Here is a 14729-nt window from a genome sequence, read left to right as displayed (position 1 = left end):
ACAATAACAACAAAATACTAGAATGAAAACAAATTTAGTAGTGAGGCCACTGGATACAAGTTCAATATACAAAGTAAATTATATTTCTAGATACTAGCAGTACACAGTTATAAATAAAAATAATATCATTTGCAGTAGCATAAAAACATGAAATACATGTGGATGAATTTAACATACTATGTGCACAATCTATACACTGAAAACTGTGATTATTGAGAGAAATTGAAAAGAACTTAAATGAGAGACATGCCATGTTTATGAGTTGGAATACTCAATATTGTTGAGATGTCAGTTCTCTTGAAATCCGTCTTTAGATTTAAAGGAATCCAAGTAAAAATGACCTCTCCATAAAAATTGATAGGCTGATTCTAAAATCTGTATGAAAACTCAAAGCATGTACAATAATCAAAATAGTTTTTAAAAACAACAAAGTTGAAGGATTTATGCTGCTTGATTCTAGACTTACTGTGGATTTAGTAATGAGGACAGTATGGTTTTTAGTGTAAAGTTAGACATTGAAATCACTAGAAAAGAATAGAAATAGAGCTACACATACATTTTTAATTGATTTTCAACAAAGATGCTTTCAATAGGAAAGTCTTTCTAATAAGTGGTGTTGGGTCAGTTATATACTCCTACAGAAAAAAACAGAAACATTGACTCTTCAACACTGTACAAAAATGAACTTGCAATGGATCATAAATCTAAACATAAAAACTAAAAATATAAAATTTCCAGTAAAAAACATTTGAGAAAATCTTTGTGACTTTGAGGTGAGCTAAGAGTTTTAAGAATACAAAAGGAGTAAACCATTAAGGAAAAAAATTGATGAATTGGACTTCATGAAAATTAAAAATTAAAAATCTCTGCTCTCCAAAAGACATTAAGGAAATGAAAACGCAAGCCCCAGAATTGGAGAAAATATTTGTGGTACATGTATAGGCATGTATTCAGAATATAGAAATAATACTTCAAAGAAGATAGATGAATGGTCAGTAAGCACATCAGTCATCAGGGAAATTAAAATTCAAACTATAATGCAAAATCCTATTATTCATACACACTAGAATGAGTTCAGTTAAAAAGGCCAACAATGTGTCAAGCATTGAGAAAGGATGGTAGGACGACCAGTGCGTCCGTGCTCACTTTAGCTGTGTCCCACTCTTTGCGTCCCCGTGGACTGTAGCTTGCCAGGGTTCTCTGTCCCTGGGACTCTCCAGGCAAGAATACTGGAGTGGGTTGCCCTGCCCTTCTCCAGGGGTTCTTCCTGACCCAGTGATCGAACCCGCATCTCCTGTGTCTCCTGCATTGCAGGCGAATTCTTTACCCACCGAGCCACTAGACTTTTTACATTGCTTTGGGAGTATATAATGGTACATTCTGGAGAGCAGTTTGTCAGTCTCTCATAAAATTGAACATAAACTCCCCATACCTGCTAGCAAGTCCATACCTAAATATTTCCATGATGTTCACAAATGAGATCAGCCAATAGTTTTATTTTTCTTACTGTTATATTTTTGCATCAATGGTATGCAGAATTCATAAGTTTTTGTCCCCCTATGTTGCTATCAAGATTTATGTAGTATTTGTCATCCTTAAAATAAGTAGAGTTTATTCTATGAAACTTCTACAGTACAGATCTTGTATTGTGGGTAGCTCTTTGAAAATTTCTCAATTTATTTCTTGGTCTGTGTTTAGATTTTTCTGTTTCTTTTTTCATAAGTCAAAATAATGTTCATTTGCTTAGAAAATTGTCAGTTCCACTCATTTTCAAATTTATTTGGAAGATACAACTAAATTTTTTTTTAAGTTTTCTTAATTTCTTTTATATCTGTCTCTTGTAGCATTCTCAGTTCCTTTTTTTGTGTTTATATATTCCCATTTGTTGTTCAGTTGCCAAGCCGTGTCTGGCTCTTTGAGACCCCATGGACTGCAGCACTCCACACTTCCCTGTCCTTCACTATCTCCCAGAGTATGCTCAGACTCACTTCCATTGAGTCAGTGAAGCCATCCAACCATCTCATCCTCTGTGGACCCCTTCTCCTCATGCCCTCATCATGGTCTTTTTCCAGTGAGTCAGCTCTTCACATCAGGTGGCCAAAGTATTGGAGCTTCAGTATCAATCCTTCCAGTGAATATTTGTAGTTGATTTCCTTTAGGATTGACTGGTCTGATCTCCTTGAGAGATCAGAGAGTCCAAAGGACTCTCAAGAGTCTTCTCCAGCATCACTGTTCGAAAGCATCAGTTCTTACGTGCTCAGCCTTCTTTATGGTCTAACTTTCACATCCATACATGATTACTGGAAAAACCGTAGCTTTGGCTATATGGACTTCTGTCAGCAAAGTGATGTTTCTGCTTTTTAATATGTTATCTAGGTTTGTCATAGCTTGTCTTCCAAGGAGCAAGCATCTTTTAATTTCATGGCTATAATCATCATCTGCAGAGATTTTGGAGCCCAAGAAAATAAAATCTGCTGCTGTTTCTACTGTTTTCTCCATCTGTTTGCCATGAAGTGAGGGGACTGGATGCCATACTCTTCGTTTTTTGAATGTTGAGTTTTAAGCCAGCCTTTTCACTTTGCTCTTTCACCTTCATCAAGAGACTTTTTAGTTCCTCTTCACTTTCTGCCATTAGAGTGGTATCATCTGTGTATCTGAGGTCTTTGATATTTCTACTGGCAATATTGATTCCAGCTTGTGCTTCCTCTGTCTCAACATTTTGCATGATGTACTTTGCATATAAGTTAAATAAGCAGGGTGGCAATATACAGCCTTCATGTACTCCTTTTCCACTTTTGAATGACTACTTGAAAAAAATCAGTTATAAATTTATTGTATAGTTCTTTTCATAGAATTATCTCTTGAATTCATTATTCTGATAGTTCTGTATTACTAATCCATTTACTTCTGCCTTTAGCTTTTCTGATTCTTCTACATTGTTGCTCAAGTTTATCATTCTTTTTCTTACTTTGTTAGTAGAACAGAATGCAGTTGTTTTCATTTGTTCTTATTAAATAGTACAAAATTTTCAAGTTAGGACTTTTCCTCAGAACTGGTTGATTCCTGTGTTCTCATAATAAATCTTTATTTATGTTTTATATCTTCTGTAGTGTCATACTTTAAGTTTTATTTGACCCACGAGTAGTTTTAGACCCTTTAATTTTTTCCAATTGAAATCTTCAGTTATCTAGGTAAACAGTCATAGTGACAGCCAGTAATTTCAATTTTGCCTTTCACTTTTTTGTGCTGCTTAGCCTGTGGCACAAACCTCTCCTTGTGTAATCAACCAAAATCAGTACAGGTATGTGGGTCAGGCCTTTTTCCGTTTCAGAATAGTCAACACCTTAGAGGAACATGTACTTAAAGGACTAAATAAATAACTAGAGAACCGAGCATAGCTACCTATAAAAATTGAAATAAGAACAAAAACAGGGACTCCTAAGGATTTAAAATATGCCTGATATATATTGTGGACAAAATACTAAAATAAATAGAGATGCATATTTGATTCAAGTGATTATGCAAGTTAGTCAGTTCAGTCACTCAGTCGTGTCCGACTCTTTGTGACCCCATGGACTGCAACACGCCAGGCTTCCCTGTCCGTCACCAACTCCTGAGCTTGCTCAAACTCACGCCCATCAAGTCAGTGATGCCATCCAACCATCTCATCCTCTGTCATCCCCTTCTCCTCCTGCCTTCAATCTTTCCCAGAATCAGGGTCTTTTCCAATGCGTCAGTTCTACGCATCAGGTAGCCAAAGATTGTACAAGAGATAGTGATATATGGGTGATTAAATGGCTTGAAAACATGTTTGTTATCTTAATAGGAAGCTGAGGAACAAAAAAGAAATGGAAAGTATGTAATAACCCAGAACAAATGTTATAGTTGATATCAACATGAAGGGAACTGAGTGGGGAGAAGACCAAGGAATTTATCAAGAGTGTGGTGGAATACTCATTTTGTTAGTAGAAAGATATCCTTCTTGGTAAGTTGAAGAAATAATTAGGAGCACATGAACAAGAAAGTGTGATGTAAGTTAAAAACAAGCACTATAAGAACAAATCTGTATAGCTTTAAACCATTATAAGAGAACACTTGGAGAAAAAAGTATGAAATTAAGAAGGAAAGTAAAGGGCTTCCGTGGTAGTCCACTGGCTACCAGGAGTTTGAGCTTCTACTACAGAGGACATGGGTTCGATTCCTGTTTAGAGAAGTTCCACATGCAGTGCAGTGTGGCCAAAATAAATAAATAGAAGAAATATTAAATGGAATATTAAATACATAAATATTAAAATAGAAAGAATATTAAAGAAATATTAAATGACCCTAAATAGGCTTCAGTGGTAAAGAATCTGCCTGAACCTCATGGCTCAGTGTTAAAGAATCTGCCTGCCAACGAAGGAGATGCGAATTTGATCTTTGGGTCTGGAAGATCTTCTGGAGAAGGAAATAGCAACCCATTCTAGTATTCATGCCTGGGAAATCCCATGAATAGACAAGCCTGGCAGGCTACATTCCACAGGGTTGCAAAAGAGTTAAGACATGATGAGTGATTAAACAACAACAACAATGAACCCAAGTAGTATCATACAGATCCCTAAAATATCACCAGGGTAACTTGTTGGTAAGACAAAGTGAAAGTTGCTCAGTCGTGTCTGATTCTTTGTGATCCCATGAATTATACAGTCCTTGGAATTCTCTAGGCCAGAATACTGGAGTGGGTAGCCTTTCCCTTCTGCAGGGGATCTTCCCAACTCAGGGATTGAACCCAGGTCTCCTGCATTACAGGCAGATTCTTTACCAGCTGAGCCACAAGAGAAGCCCAAGAATACTGGAGTGGGTAGCCTATCCCTTCTCCAGCAGATCTTCCTGACCCAGGAATCAAACTGGAGTCTCCTGCATTGCAGGTGGATTCTTTACCAACTGAACTATCAGAGAAGCCCTAGCTGAGGATAATGTTTACAATGGTAAGGGAGATCACTCCCTCAGCAGAACCTTAGTAGCCTGTTAGACAGAGAAGGATGAAGTTCAGATATATATTGAGATTTTAAGTCTTGCTTAATAAGGGCCCTTCAATTGGTGGATTATGGTTGATTATATCTTGGTTATGATTGGGAAAGGATCATCATGTAATGCACTTACCTGGTGGCTCAGTGGGAAAGAATCCACCTGATAATTCAGGAGATGTGAGTTCGATCCCTGGAAGATCCCCTGGGGATGGAAATGGCAATCCACCTCAGTATTTCTTGCCTGGGAAACTCCATGGACAGAGGAGCCTGGCAGGCTACCATTCATAGGATTGCAAAAGAGTCAGACATGACTTAGCAACTAAACAACAGCAACATGATCAGAGAATTTAAAGGCAAGAGGATTAGAGTTTTGGAGTGTTAGCCATCATTATCTGTTAAAGAGTTGATGGATCTTTGAAGAAGTTCTTGGAATGAACAGTAAACTTATTTTGCAACTTCTGTCTTTCTGAGTATGTTTCCTATAAGAATAAACTCATTGATGATGACAGTGTAATAATAAAGTTATGTTAATATAGGCAGTAAGCTGTGTGGATGATTTTCATTCTCAGAAGGTAGAAATAATAATTTCATTCCTAGGGCTAGGGAGAACCTAGTTGCTCCCTGTTATTTGTTCTTTTACTGTGCTACTAGATTTGTCTTACTAGTATCTTATTCAAGGTTTTTGCAGTTATATTGATTAGTAAGGTGGGCCTGTTCTGTTTTCTTGTGTGTCCAGTATCTGGTTTTAGTATCAGTTAGGCTAGTTTTGTTGAATTAATTCTTCCCTCCCTGAAACATTTTCTTTAAGATCAAGATGATCTCTTTTTGAAGATAGGCAGACCTTAGTACTTTGATTTTCTCTACTCACATTTTATGACTTCCTTCTTTTAAAATATGTTCTGCTTTTTGATTGTTAAGGATTATTATACTTTATATTCCCACTACAGTTATTTAGCCTTATTATACTTTTATTATTATTTTAAGTATATTTTTTGCCCTTTCTATGAATTTGGACCAAAAGAGCATTGTTCATGGTTGTCTTATGACTTAGCTTACCATCTTGAACCACCCTTCCCATTTCTTAAATTAATCCTTTTTTTGGATCTATCTCAGTTAAATAGATCTCATTTTCTGAACCAGGAAGAAAATTAAGAAGAATTATAGTTTTAGTTTTCCTTTATCTTCCTATTAGTTATCAATGTGTCTCTTTAGAAAAATGTTTTAAACAATGTATATTGTCTATGTAATGGAAAAGTAGATGATGTTGGATATTTTTTTAATCCCTATATTCCTACTTTGGTTTACTTTCTATATATATGAAAAATGAAAATAAGTCTTGTATGAAGGGCATCTTTTTAATGACATTTTTCTCTCTAAATATAGGAACTTCACAAATGGGTGCTACTATAGTAGATGCTTTGGATACCCTTTATATCATGGGACTTCATGATGAATTCCGAGATGGGCAAAAATGGATTGAGAACAACCTTGATTTCAGTGTGGTGAGTATGCAGTTCATAACTTATTCAGTTGACTATAAAGAAAAACAGTCTCTAACAATAGTTTTGAGTGTTATACTGAATTTAAGGAAATCCCAAGTCTCCCTTCTTCTTTTGCAGTTGTCAGTTGTTTAGTTTTTGCATAAAATAGACACCTTTTCTCACCATTTTCCTTTTACTTTTCTTACTCTTATCATTTAAGGTACTGTGTTGAGTGTGTTAAAGCAAGAGTTGGGGGGAAAAGCACATTGAACTGAAAATATAGAAAAATCATAAATTAACGTTAAAATAAATATTTTATTGTTTTTTAAAGATACAGTGATTTGGCACAGTTTTTTTTAACATCTTTTAAAAATTTTATTTTTTAAATTGAAGTATAGTTGAATCATGTTGTGAATATGGCACAGTTTTGATGAGTCTTCATAGGCATGTGCTCATCATCCCAGAATTTTGGCATAGTTGTTAAGTGGTACTGCTTAGGTTTGAAGCCCAGCACAGCTACATTTTAGTACTCCCTGGGAAATCTACCTGTAAGTAAGTGCTACTTTCTAAACCTGTCATAAAATTGCTGTCCTCTTGCAGTATTGTGAGGATTATTTGAGATAATCTGGTACATATTCAGTGTTCAGTAAATGATAGCAGTTATTTTCATTGCTACCAGTCTTCACCTAAAAGATGTGTGGGCTGTTTTGTCATATTCATTATTATCTTTCATGATATTTGTACTTGCTGTTCCTTCTGACTGTAGTGAGAAACCACTCCTTTATGTGTTTTTCTCTTTGGCAGACTCTGTATCATTCAAATTATTATTTAAATCTGTAATTATTTCTTTTCTGATACCTTTCCTGATGCTAATTAGACAAAAACTGATTACTTTCTTTTGTATTATTTTAGCATTTTGAGCATATATCACAACAGTTTTTATTATCAGGTTTAGGTTTGGCTGTGCATAACAGAAAATCTAGCATGAAATAGCTTAAGCAAGAGAGAGAATTTATTTCTGTTTCCTGGAAATCAAGTGCAGAGATAAGCAGTTTAGGACTGATTTGGGTAGCTCCTCAGTGATCTAGGATCCTTTGTCTTACTGCTCTGTCAACTGCGGTATAAAGCTTCATCTTCATAGATGATTCCTCAAGATAAGGTGGATAAGTGCCCATGGCAGAAAGGAGGAAGGAACGAGCAGAGAAAAGATAGGTGATTGTTCAGAAGTTGGTTACCCCATTTTTGCTTGTGTATTAGTGAGTGAATCTTGCTCATGTGGCCACATCTTATTGTAAACGGGGTTGAGAATTGTAGTCCATCTACCCCTCCCACACCACCCCTTCTTCCCACCCCATATAGTTATATAGCCCTTAGAGATTATGCTTTTCGTATCTTATTTAAGAAATCCTTACTTCATGGTCATGAAGATATATTCCAGTGTTTAATTCTAAACTTCTGCATTTGGGTCTTTAGTTCTTATATAATTAAATTTGTAGGTAGACTATGATAGGCAATTATCAGTTGATCAACAAATAGTTGAGTCTGTTTATTAATATTTCCCTGCTATTTGTACATGCCACATTAGTCATGTATTAGTTATAGTCTGTTGTTTTCTACTGGCTCTTCTCTTTATCCCTACATCAATATTTTAGCAGTCTAAATATTTATTGTACCCTTAGCTACAATATTTTTATAAGACAACTTGATATCTATATTTGAATCTTGCTATTATTGATGTTATTCTACTAGGAGATTATCTTAGCAGTTCTCAGTTCTTTGTTCTTTTAAGCTCTGGAAAACCCTGTTGAAATTTTGATGAGGATTGCCTTCAGTTTATAGATTAATTTGGAGAGAATTGGCATTTGTGAATCTCCGACATTCCTGTTTGTTAACATGGCAGTTTTATTATGCCTGATAATTTGTTGGTATATTGTGTCAGTTGGCTCAATCAAGAACCAAAACTGTGCAATTTTTTAATTGAGAGGATTTATTGTTTAGAATTGTTGACAAGTAATGGGGCACTGAAAAGGCAAAGTAGAACATTACTGTATTACAAGAGGTAGTATTATTAACTGCAGTAAACAGCTGCCGCGCCTGGAACTCTGAGAACAGTCAGAAGAGGCTGAGACCAATAACATTGAGTAGCTTGGGGCTCTGATTTTGAGAATTTAGGAGTTCTTAAATGGATCCTCTTGGAGCTAGGGCTCAGACATCTGAAGAGGGGGTACCTAGCTAGAGCTTGGTATCTCAAAAAGGGCATAAAGAGGCCAACTTGGGGAATGTGTCTGTGACAGGGGAACTGGAACCTGGAAGCAAATGCAAGGGTGAAGAACCATGGCTGGTTTGGCAGTGTCAGAAGCCAGAAGTAAGTTAGAAGGAATAAGTTCCTTTTCCTTCCTTCATCTTTGTATTATCTTTGTAGCACTTCTTGTCATTGGCAGGGCCTCTTGGGGAGCCCGTGGGCAAATGAGAAATGCATTTGAAGAGTTCTGGTTTCTGTATACCAAAGTAGAATGTTAAAGGATGGATTTGAAGCTGAGGAAAAAATAGCTTAATAATCAGCACAGTTATTTTTCATTCTTTTAGCCTTTCTGTGTCATTTGTTTTAGCTGTATGTTTTACATATGATGTGTACTTAGATTTTGTTATTTTTATCCAGTCTTGGAATCTTTTAACTGTTAAATTTGAAATATTTACACTTAGTATAGTAACATATTTTTGAAGTTGGATCTTCCATCATTATTTTGCTACCTATATTATTATTGTGCTTCTCATTTACCTTTACTTTCTCTCTTTCTTACTTTATATTAAATTACTTCATGTCTGTGTTTTCCTCTATTACTTTTTAGTTTGTATCTCTTTTTACCTCTACTAGTTTGATTATATACTTTACATTTCTGTTTATTTTGGGGTTACTCTTGAAATTTTAATAGGTATACTTACCAAAGTTTAAAATCAATCAGTTTCTCTTTCTTCTGAAAAATATAAAGATCTTTTAATTTAGCTCATTTCCCTCTTGTCTTATGTGTAATTGTTGTCTAGTTGGTCCCAGCTTGCATTTAAAGTAATGAATAGAAAAATTAGGTAATGAATAGAAAAATTAAGCAATGAATAGAAAAATAAACATATTTATTGAGTGCTTTCTCTGTGACAGACACTGTTCTGGATCTATGGATACAGGAATGAACAAAACAGAGTTTTATCTCTAGTTTATACTAGTTTATATTTTAGTTATAGGAGAAAAATAGTAAATGCATATTAAAATTGTATATAACATATCAGGTAGTGGTAAGTTCTTACTCTTAAAGAAGAGTAAATAAATAGGATTGGTGAGTAAATAGGAGTAAGCAGTGGTGAGAAGTTGCTGTTTTTATATCTGATGACTATTGAAGGTAATAACATTTCTGAGAAGACACCCAAGGGAAGTCATGTGGATATGAGAGAGCCAAGCTTTCTCCTAATAGATATTATAGCTGAGTATAAAATTAGAGGTTGATGATTATTTTCTCTTAACCTTTTAAAGATACAGTCTCATTGTCTTTCTAATATGCTGTTGAAAAGTATGCTGTCAGTTTAATTTTTAAAAGGTAATCTTTTCCCCCCTTGTTAATATTTTCTTTCTTTGCTTTGTTTTTCTGTAGTTTCTTTACCATTCTCTATTTAGATTATTCCATAAAGGACACATAATATTCTTTAGTCTAAGGACTTTTGTTTTCAGCACTTTAGGAAGGTTCTCTCTTTACTCCTGTAAATAATGTTTCTTCCTCATCCGCTCTGTTCTGTCCTCTAGACTTTCTCTTCTGTCTCTTGTGAGGAAAGGTTTGAATTTTATAAAGAATTATGCCATATTAAGATGATGGTAAGTGTTAATTGGGGAAATAGTACAGAATAAAGAATATTAGTGATGAGGGATTACTTCACTATTTTATATTGTGTGGTCAGAAAAACTTTCTAAGTGAAATTTACTCATAGAGATGTGCAAGTAGTGTAAAGACTGACACAGAAGTGAATTTGACAATTCTCAAATGGCAGGTAGACCCATTTGGTGTAATCATAAAGTGAATCACAGGGATATTTGTTAGGAGATAATGTCAGAGAGGTTGTGGGGAATCTGATTATGTTGGGTCTAATAAGTCATTTTACCCTGAGTGTAACCAGAAACCATTGTAAAAGTTTGCACAGAGTGGTAATCTATGCTGACTTAAGATTGAAAAGTTATATTATGCTCTAGCTATATGGTACTGAACAAATAGAGTACTGGGAAGGATGAAGTCAGGGAAACTGGTTAGAAGGTATTATTCTTCTAGTGAGTGACAGAGGCCCTCTCTCCCTCTTTGGCTTCCTCTCTATATTTAGTGAATGTCTACTATATATCCTGCAGTATGCTTTATATTGGGAATATATGAAGTAATATAAATACTTTGCTTTTGAGGATGGAATAACAGTTTATGTTATTAAAATAATTATATTGTGAAAGTTCTGTATTAGAGAATTATGCTTGTGTTAGCAAATGATGTCTTCTGCCTGTGAATATTGGAAAGACTTCAGGGTAATATATATTTCCTTTTAATTTTTATTTAAAAGTTAATTAGAAATATTATTTTTCTATTAGTCACTTTTGTATATTCTGTGGATTCTTTGGCCATGTTCTTCGCCACTTCTTTACTTTTCTTTCCATGCATTAGAATCTTTCTCAGCAATATCTTTATCCATATCTAAATACAAACCTGTAGACTATATGTGGTAAATTATTCTATATTTGTGGCAGACATCCTTCCATTTGTTTCTTGCCTTTTAATTTTGTTCATGATTTTTTTGTTATAGGTAATTTTCATTATGGGGAAATTCATGTCTTTCTGTCATTATTTGTTATCAGTGCAATTGATTATATGCTTACAAAGTACCTGCTTTCTCAAGGGAGTACAGATATATTGTCACATTTTCTCCTACTTTTTTTGGTACTTCTGTGTCTACTTCTAAATTATTTTGATTTCATTTTGATAAATATGTGTATATCATATATAAGAGTCAAATCAATTTCTCATCTAGGAGTCAGTTTTTCAACATTATTAATTGAAAAAATCTATCATCTTGTCATGACTTTTTGGTACCCCCTTTAACATTGATTAAGTTATACATACTAAAAAAGTATTTAAAATTCATGAGAAGAGATAGAAGTAAAAATGGACATACAGTTTACTGAAGATATATTATAGTGTAGTGAATATAGCATAGAACAGAAAGGGACCAGTAGATTGAGCACTATTTCAAAATTTAAGAAATGGAGGCTTTCATGAGGGAGAATAGTCCACAGCATCAAATATCTTGCTAATTTCATAATCATACGTAAGGCACATGAAAATGGCCCATTGGTTATGGCAACCAGGAAGCTGTGCTGATAGCAGTAGAGGAGTTTCAGTAGCATTAACAAATGGGAGGTGAGATTTCAGTTGCATGAGAAATGAAGATGTAGAAAGTGGAAAAAAATATTCTCCCCAGTGTGTTTGTGAGAAACATATGAAGTATTGAAGATATTTTGAAACCTTTACAGCTTTGTGTATATGTGAGCATTTTCAATATGTTTTCACAGAATTCAGAAGTGTCTGTGTTTGAAGTCAACATTCGATTTATTGGAGGCTTGCTTGCAGCATATTACCTTTCAGGAGAGGAGGTGAGCAAAATCAAGTAATAAATTGTTTGGGGAAAAGGTTGTGAATGAAATTTAGTAAAATGAAAGATTTCCCTAGCATCTTTTTAAATTGTCTAATATTGAACTAATCTACAGGTTTGCTGAAATAACTAGATCTTCAGATAGAGCTCTGTTCCTTGGGGATAATGATTTTTTCATTTTGAGAATATCAGTAAGACAAATTTATCACACATCCTAACATTACATACGCTGTGTCTCCTCTGTAGGAGTAATCCTCTAGAATTTGCCGTTTCAGTTAATTACATGTTTGAAACAAAAGGAGAAAATGAATTAATAAGATTAGAATGAAGGAATGAATCAGTAAGAATGAATGTGGATTCTCCTAAGTCCAAAAATTTTGTTAAAAGTGCCTATTTGGAAATTGAACACAATTTATTGCTGTAAATTAAAAAAATAAAACAGCAACAACTCTAAATTCTCCTTTTTGGAAGTCTTGGACTGAAATTCAGTTGGTTTGAAATAGAGACCATTATTTATATTTTTAAGTACTCCTTGTTAAAGGTGTACTTACTTGTTGAGTATGTTTCAAGTACTCCTTGTTAAAGGTGATTTTTGGAAATGATGGTTCTGTACTTTGAGAAATTCTGACCCAGCTTTTAGAGTTTAGAGTTTCTCAAAGTACAGACCCATCATTTCCAAAAATCACCTTTAACAAAGAGTGCTTGAAACATCCTTAACAAGTATACCACCTCACTTTTATCAATAAAATCATAATAAGTTAATAGAATTTTTTTGTCAGACTTATTGAAGTGTTACTTACACAGTAAAATTCACTCACTTTAGTGTATACTTTCATGAATTTTGACAGTGCGTACAATCTAGTAAGCACAAGTAAGATATAGAGTAATTTATCATCCCATAAAATTCCCTTTTATCATTACCACCAGCCTCTGGTAACAATTGATAGGTTTTCCATTCCTACAGAGGGGAGTACTGGCTTCTTTCTGTAGTACAGTGCATTTGAGATTTATTTATGTATTTAGTAGTTTTTTTTTTTTTTAACTGCTGTATATAGTATCACATTGTGTGACTCTAAGGTAGTTATCCATTCACCAGTGGATTTGTTTTAGTTTTGGAGGTTATGAATAAAGCCACTATAAATATTTGCATTTTAGGTTTCTGTAGGATCATAAATTTTTATGTCTCTTGGGTAAATATCTAGACGTGGGATTGCTGGATCAAATGGTTAGTAAACTTTGGAAGAACTCACCAGACTCTTTTTCCAACAATTGTCTTCTATCATGACTAGTACTTGCTATTGAGAGTTTCTTTATTATTTTTAGCTATAGGTGTGTAGTAGTATCTCATTGTGGTCTTATTTTTCTTCTCTCTAATGACAAATCATGTTGAGCACCTTTTCATGTTTTGTCATTCATATATCTTTTTTAATTCTGTCTTTAGCCATTAAATTTTGTTTGTTTTCTTATTTTTGGATGTTGAGAGTTTTTTTTGTATATTCTGGACTTAGGACTTTATAACCTGTGTGTTTTCAAGTATTTTCTCTCTGTGGCTTTTCTGTGACTTAACAGTATCTTTTGAAGAACTGAAGTTGTCACATCTTGAATTAGTCCAGTTTATCAGTTTTATCTTTTATGGCTCATGTATTTGATATTTTGTTTAAGAAATGTTTGCCTAATCCAAGGTCACAGAAATTATCTCTAATTTTCTTCTAAATGTGTTATGGTTTTACTTTATTATACTTTTAAATCTATAGTTCATTTTGAGTTAAATTTTACATGCTGTGAGGTAGAGATTGGGATTCATCTCTTTCCATATAGATATATAAAAATTCTAGCACCATTGCTAGAATTTGAAAATCCAACCATTGTTGAAAAGACTAGTCATTCTCTATTTAATTGATTTTGCACCTTTTTCGAAACTAATTGACCATATGTGAAATCTATTGACCAAGTGTGAGTGTACTTCTAGACTCTGTTCTGTTGATCTGTATGTCTGTCCTTTTGCTGTTACCATTCTGTGTTCATAATTATGGATTTATAGAATTGAAATCATGGTCTTTATGATCTCATAATTAGGTTGCATGAATCCTACAACTTTGTTCCTTTTCAGAATTATTTTGGCTATTCTAGTTTTATTTTCTATATAAACTTTAGAATCAGTCTCCTGATTGCCACAAAATAATCTTACTGGAATTTTGGTTGGGATTATATTGAGTCTGTCGGTAAGTTTAAGGAAAATTGGTATCTTCCAGTGCATGAACATAACATATCTCTACATTTATTTAGTTCTTTAATTTTGTTTGTTGGTGTTCCTAGATTTTACAGATCTTATATATATTTTGATGGGTTTATAATTCGTTTCTTGATGCTATTAAAAGTGGTACTGCATTTTTAAATTTTAATTGCTGTTTGTCCAATGTCAGTGTATATAAATACAATTGATTTAAAACAGCTTTTAATAAAAGCTTAAGTTTGCAGCTGGCTCAGGACATTTTTTTCTTCTCTGAATAACTTTTCTGATGCTATCATTTTTTTAAAAAGTGGTAAAATGTGGGAGGGGGAATCGGGA

General features: G+C 34.0%; 1 protein-coding gene across 2 annotated transcripts in view; it reads left to right on the top strand.

The window, feature by feature from the left end:
- Positions 1 to 14729, top strand: part of MAN1A2 (mannosidase alpha class 1A member 2) — a 150991-nt gene that overhangs the window by 59994 nt on the left and 76268 nt on the right. For both annotated transcript variants that reach the window (XM_061121050.1, XM_061121051.1), the window contains exons 4-5: positions 6393 to 6511; positions 12081 to 12161. In XM_061121050.1, the coding sequence (XP_060977033.1) occupies positions 6393 to 6511; positions 12081 to 12161 (200 nt within the window). The remainder of the gene's footprint in view (positions 1 to 6392; positions 6512 to 12080; positions 12162 to 14729) is intronic.

This window comes from Dama dama, chromosome 20, assembly GCF_033118175.1.
Source record: "Dama dama isolate Ldn47 chromosome 20, ASM3311817v1, whole genome shotgun sequence".
Lineage (NCBI taxonomy): Eukaryota > Metazoa > Chordata > Mammalia > Artiodactyla > Cervidae > Dama > Dama dama.
Note: the sequence above shows the minus strand (reverse complement) of the source record. Positions and strands in the feature narration are given on the sequence as shown.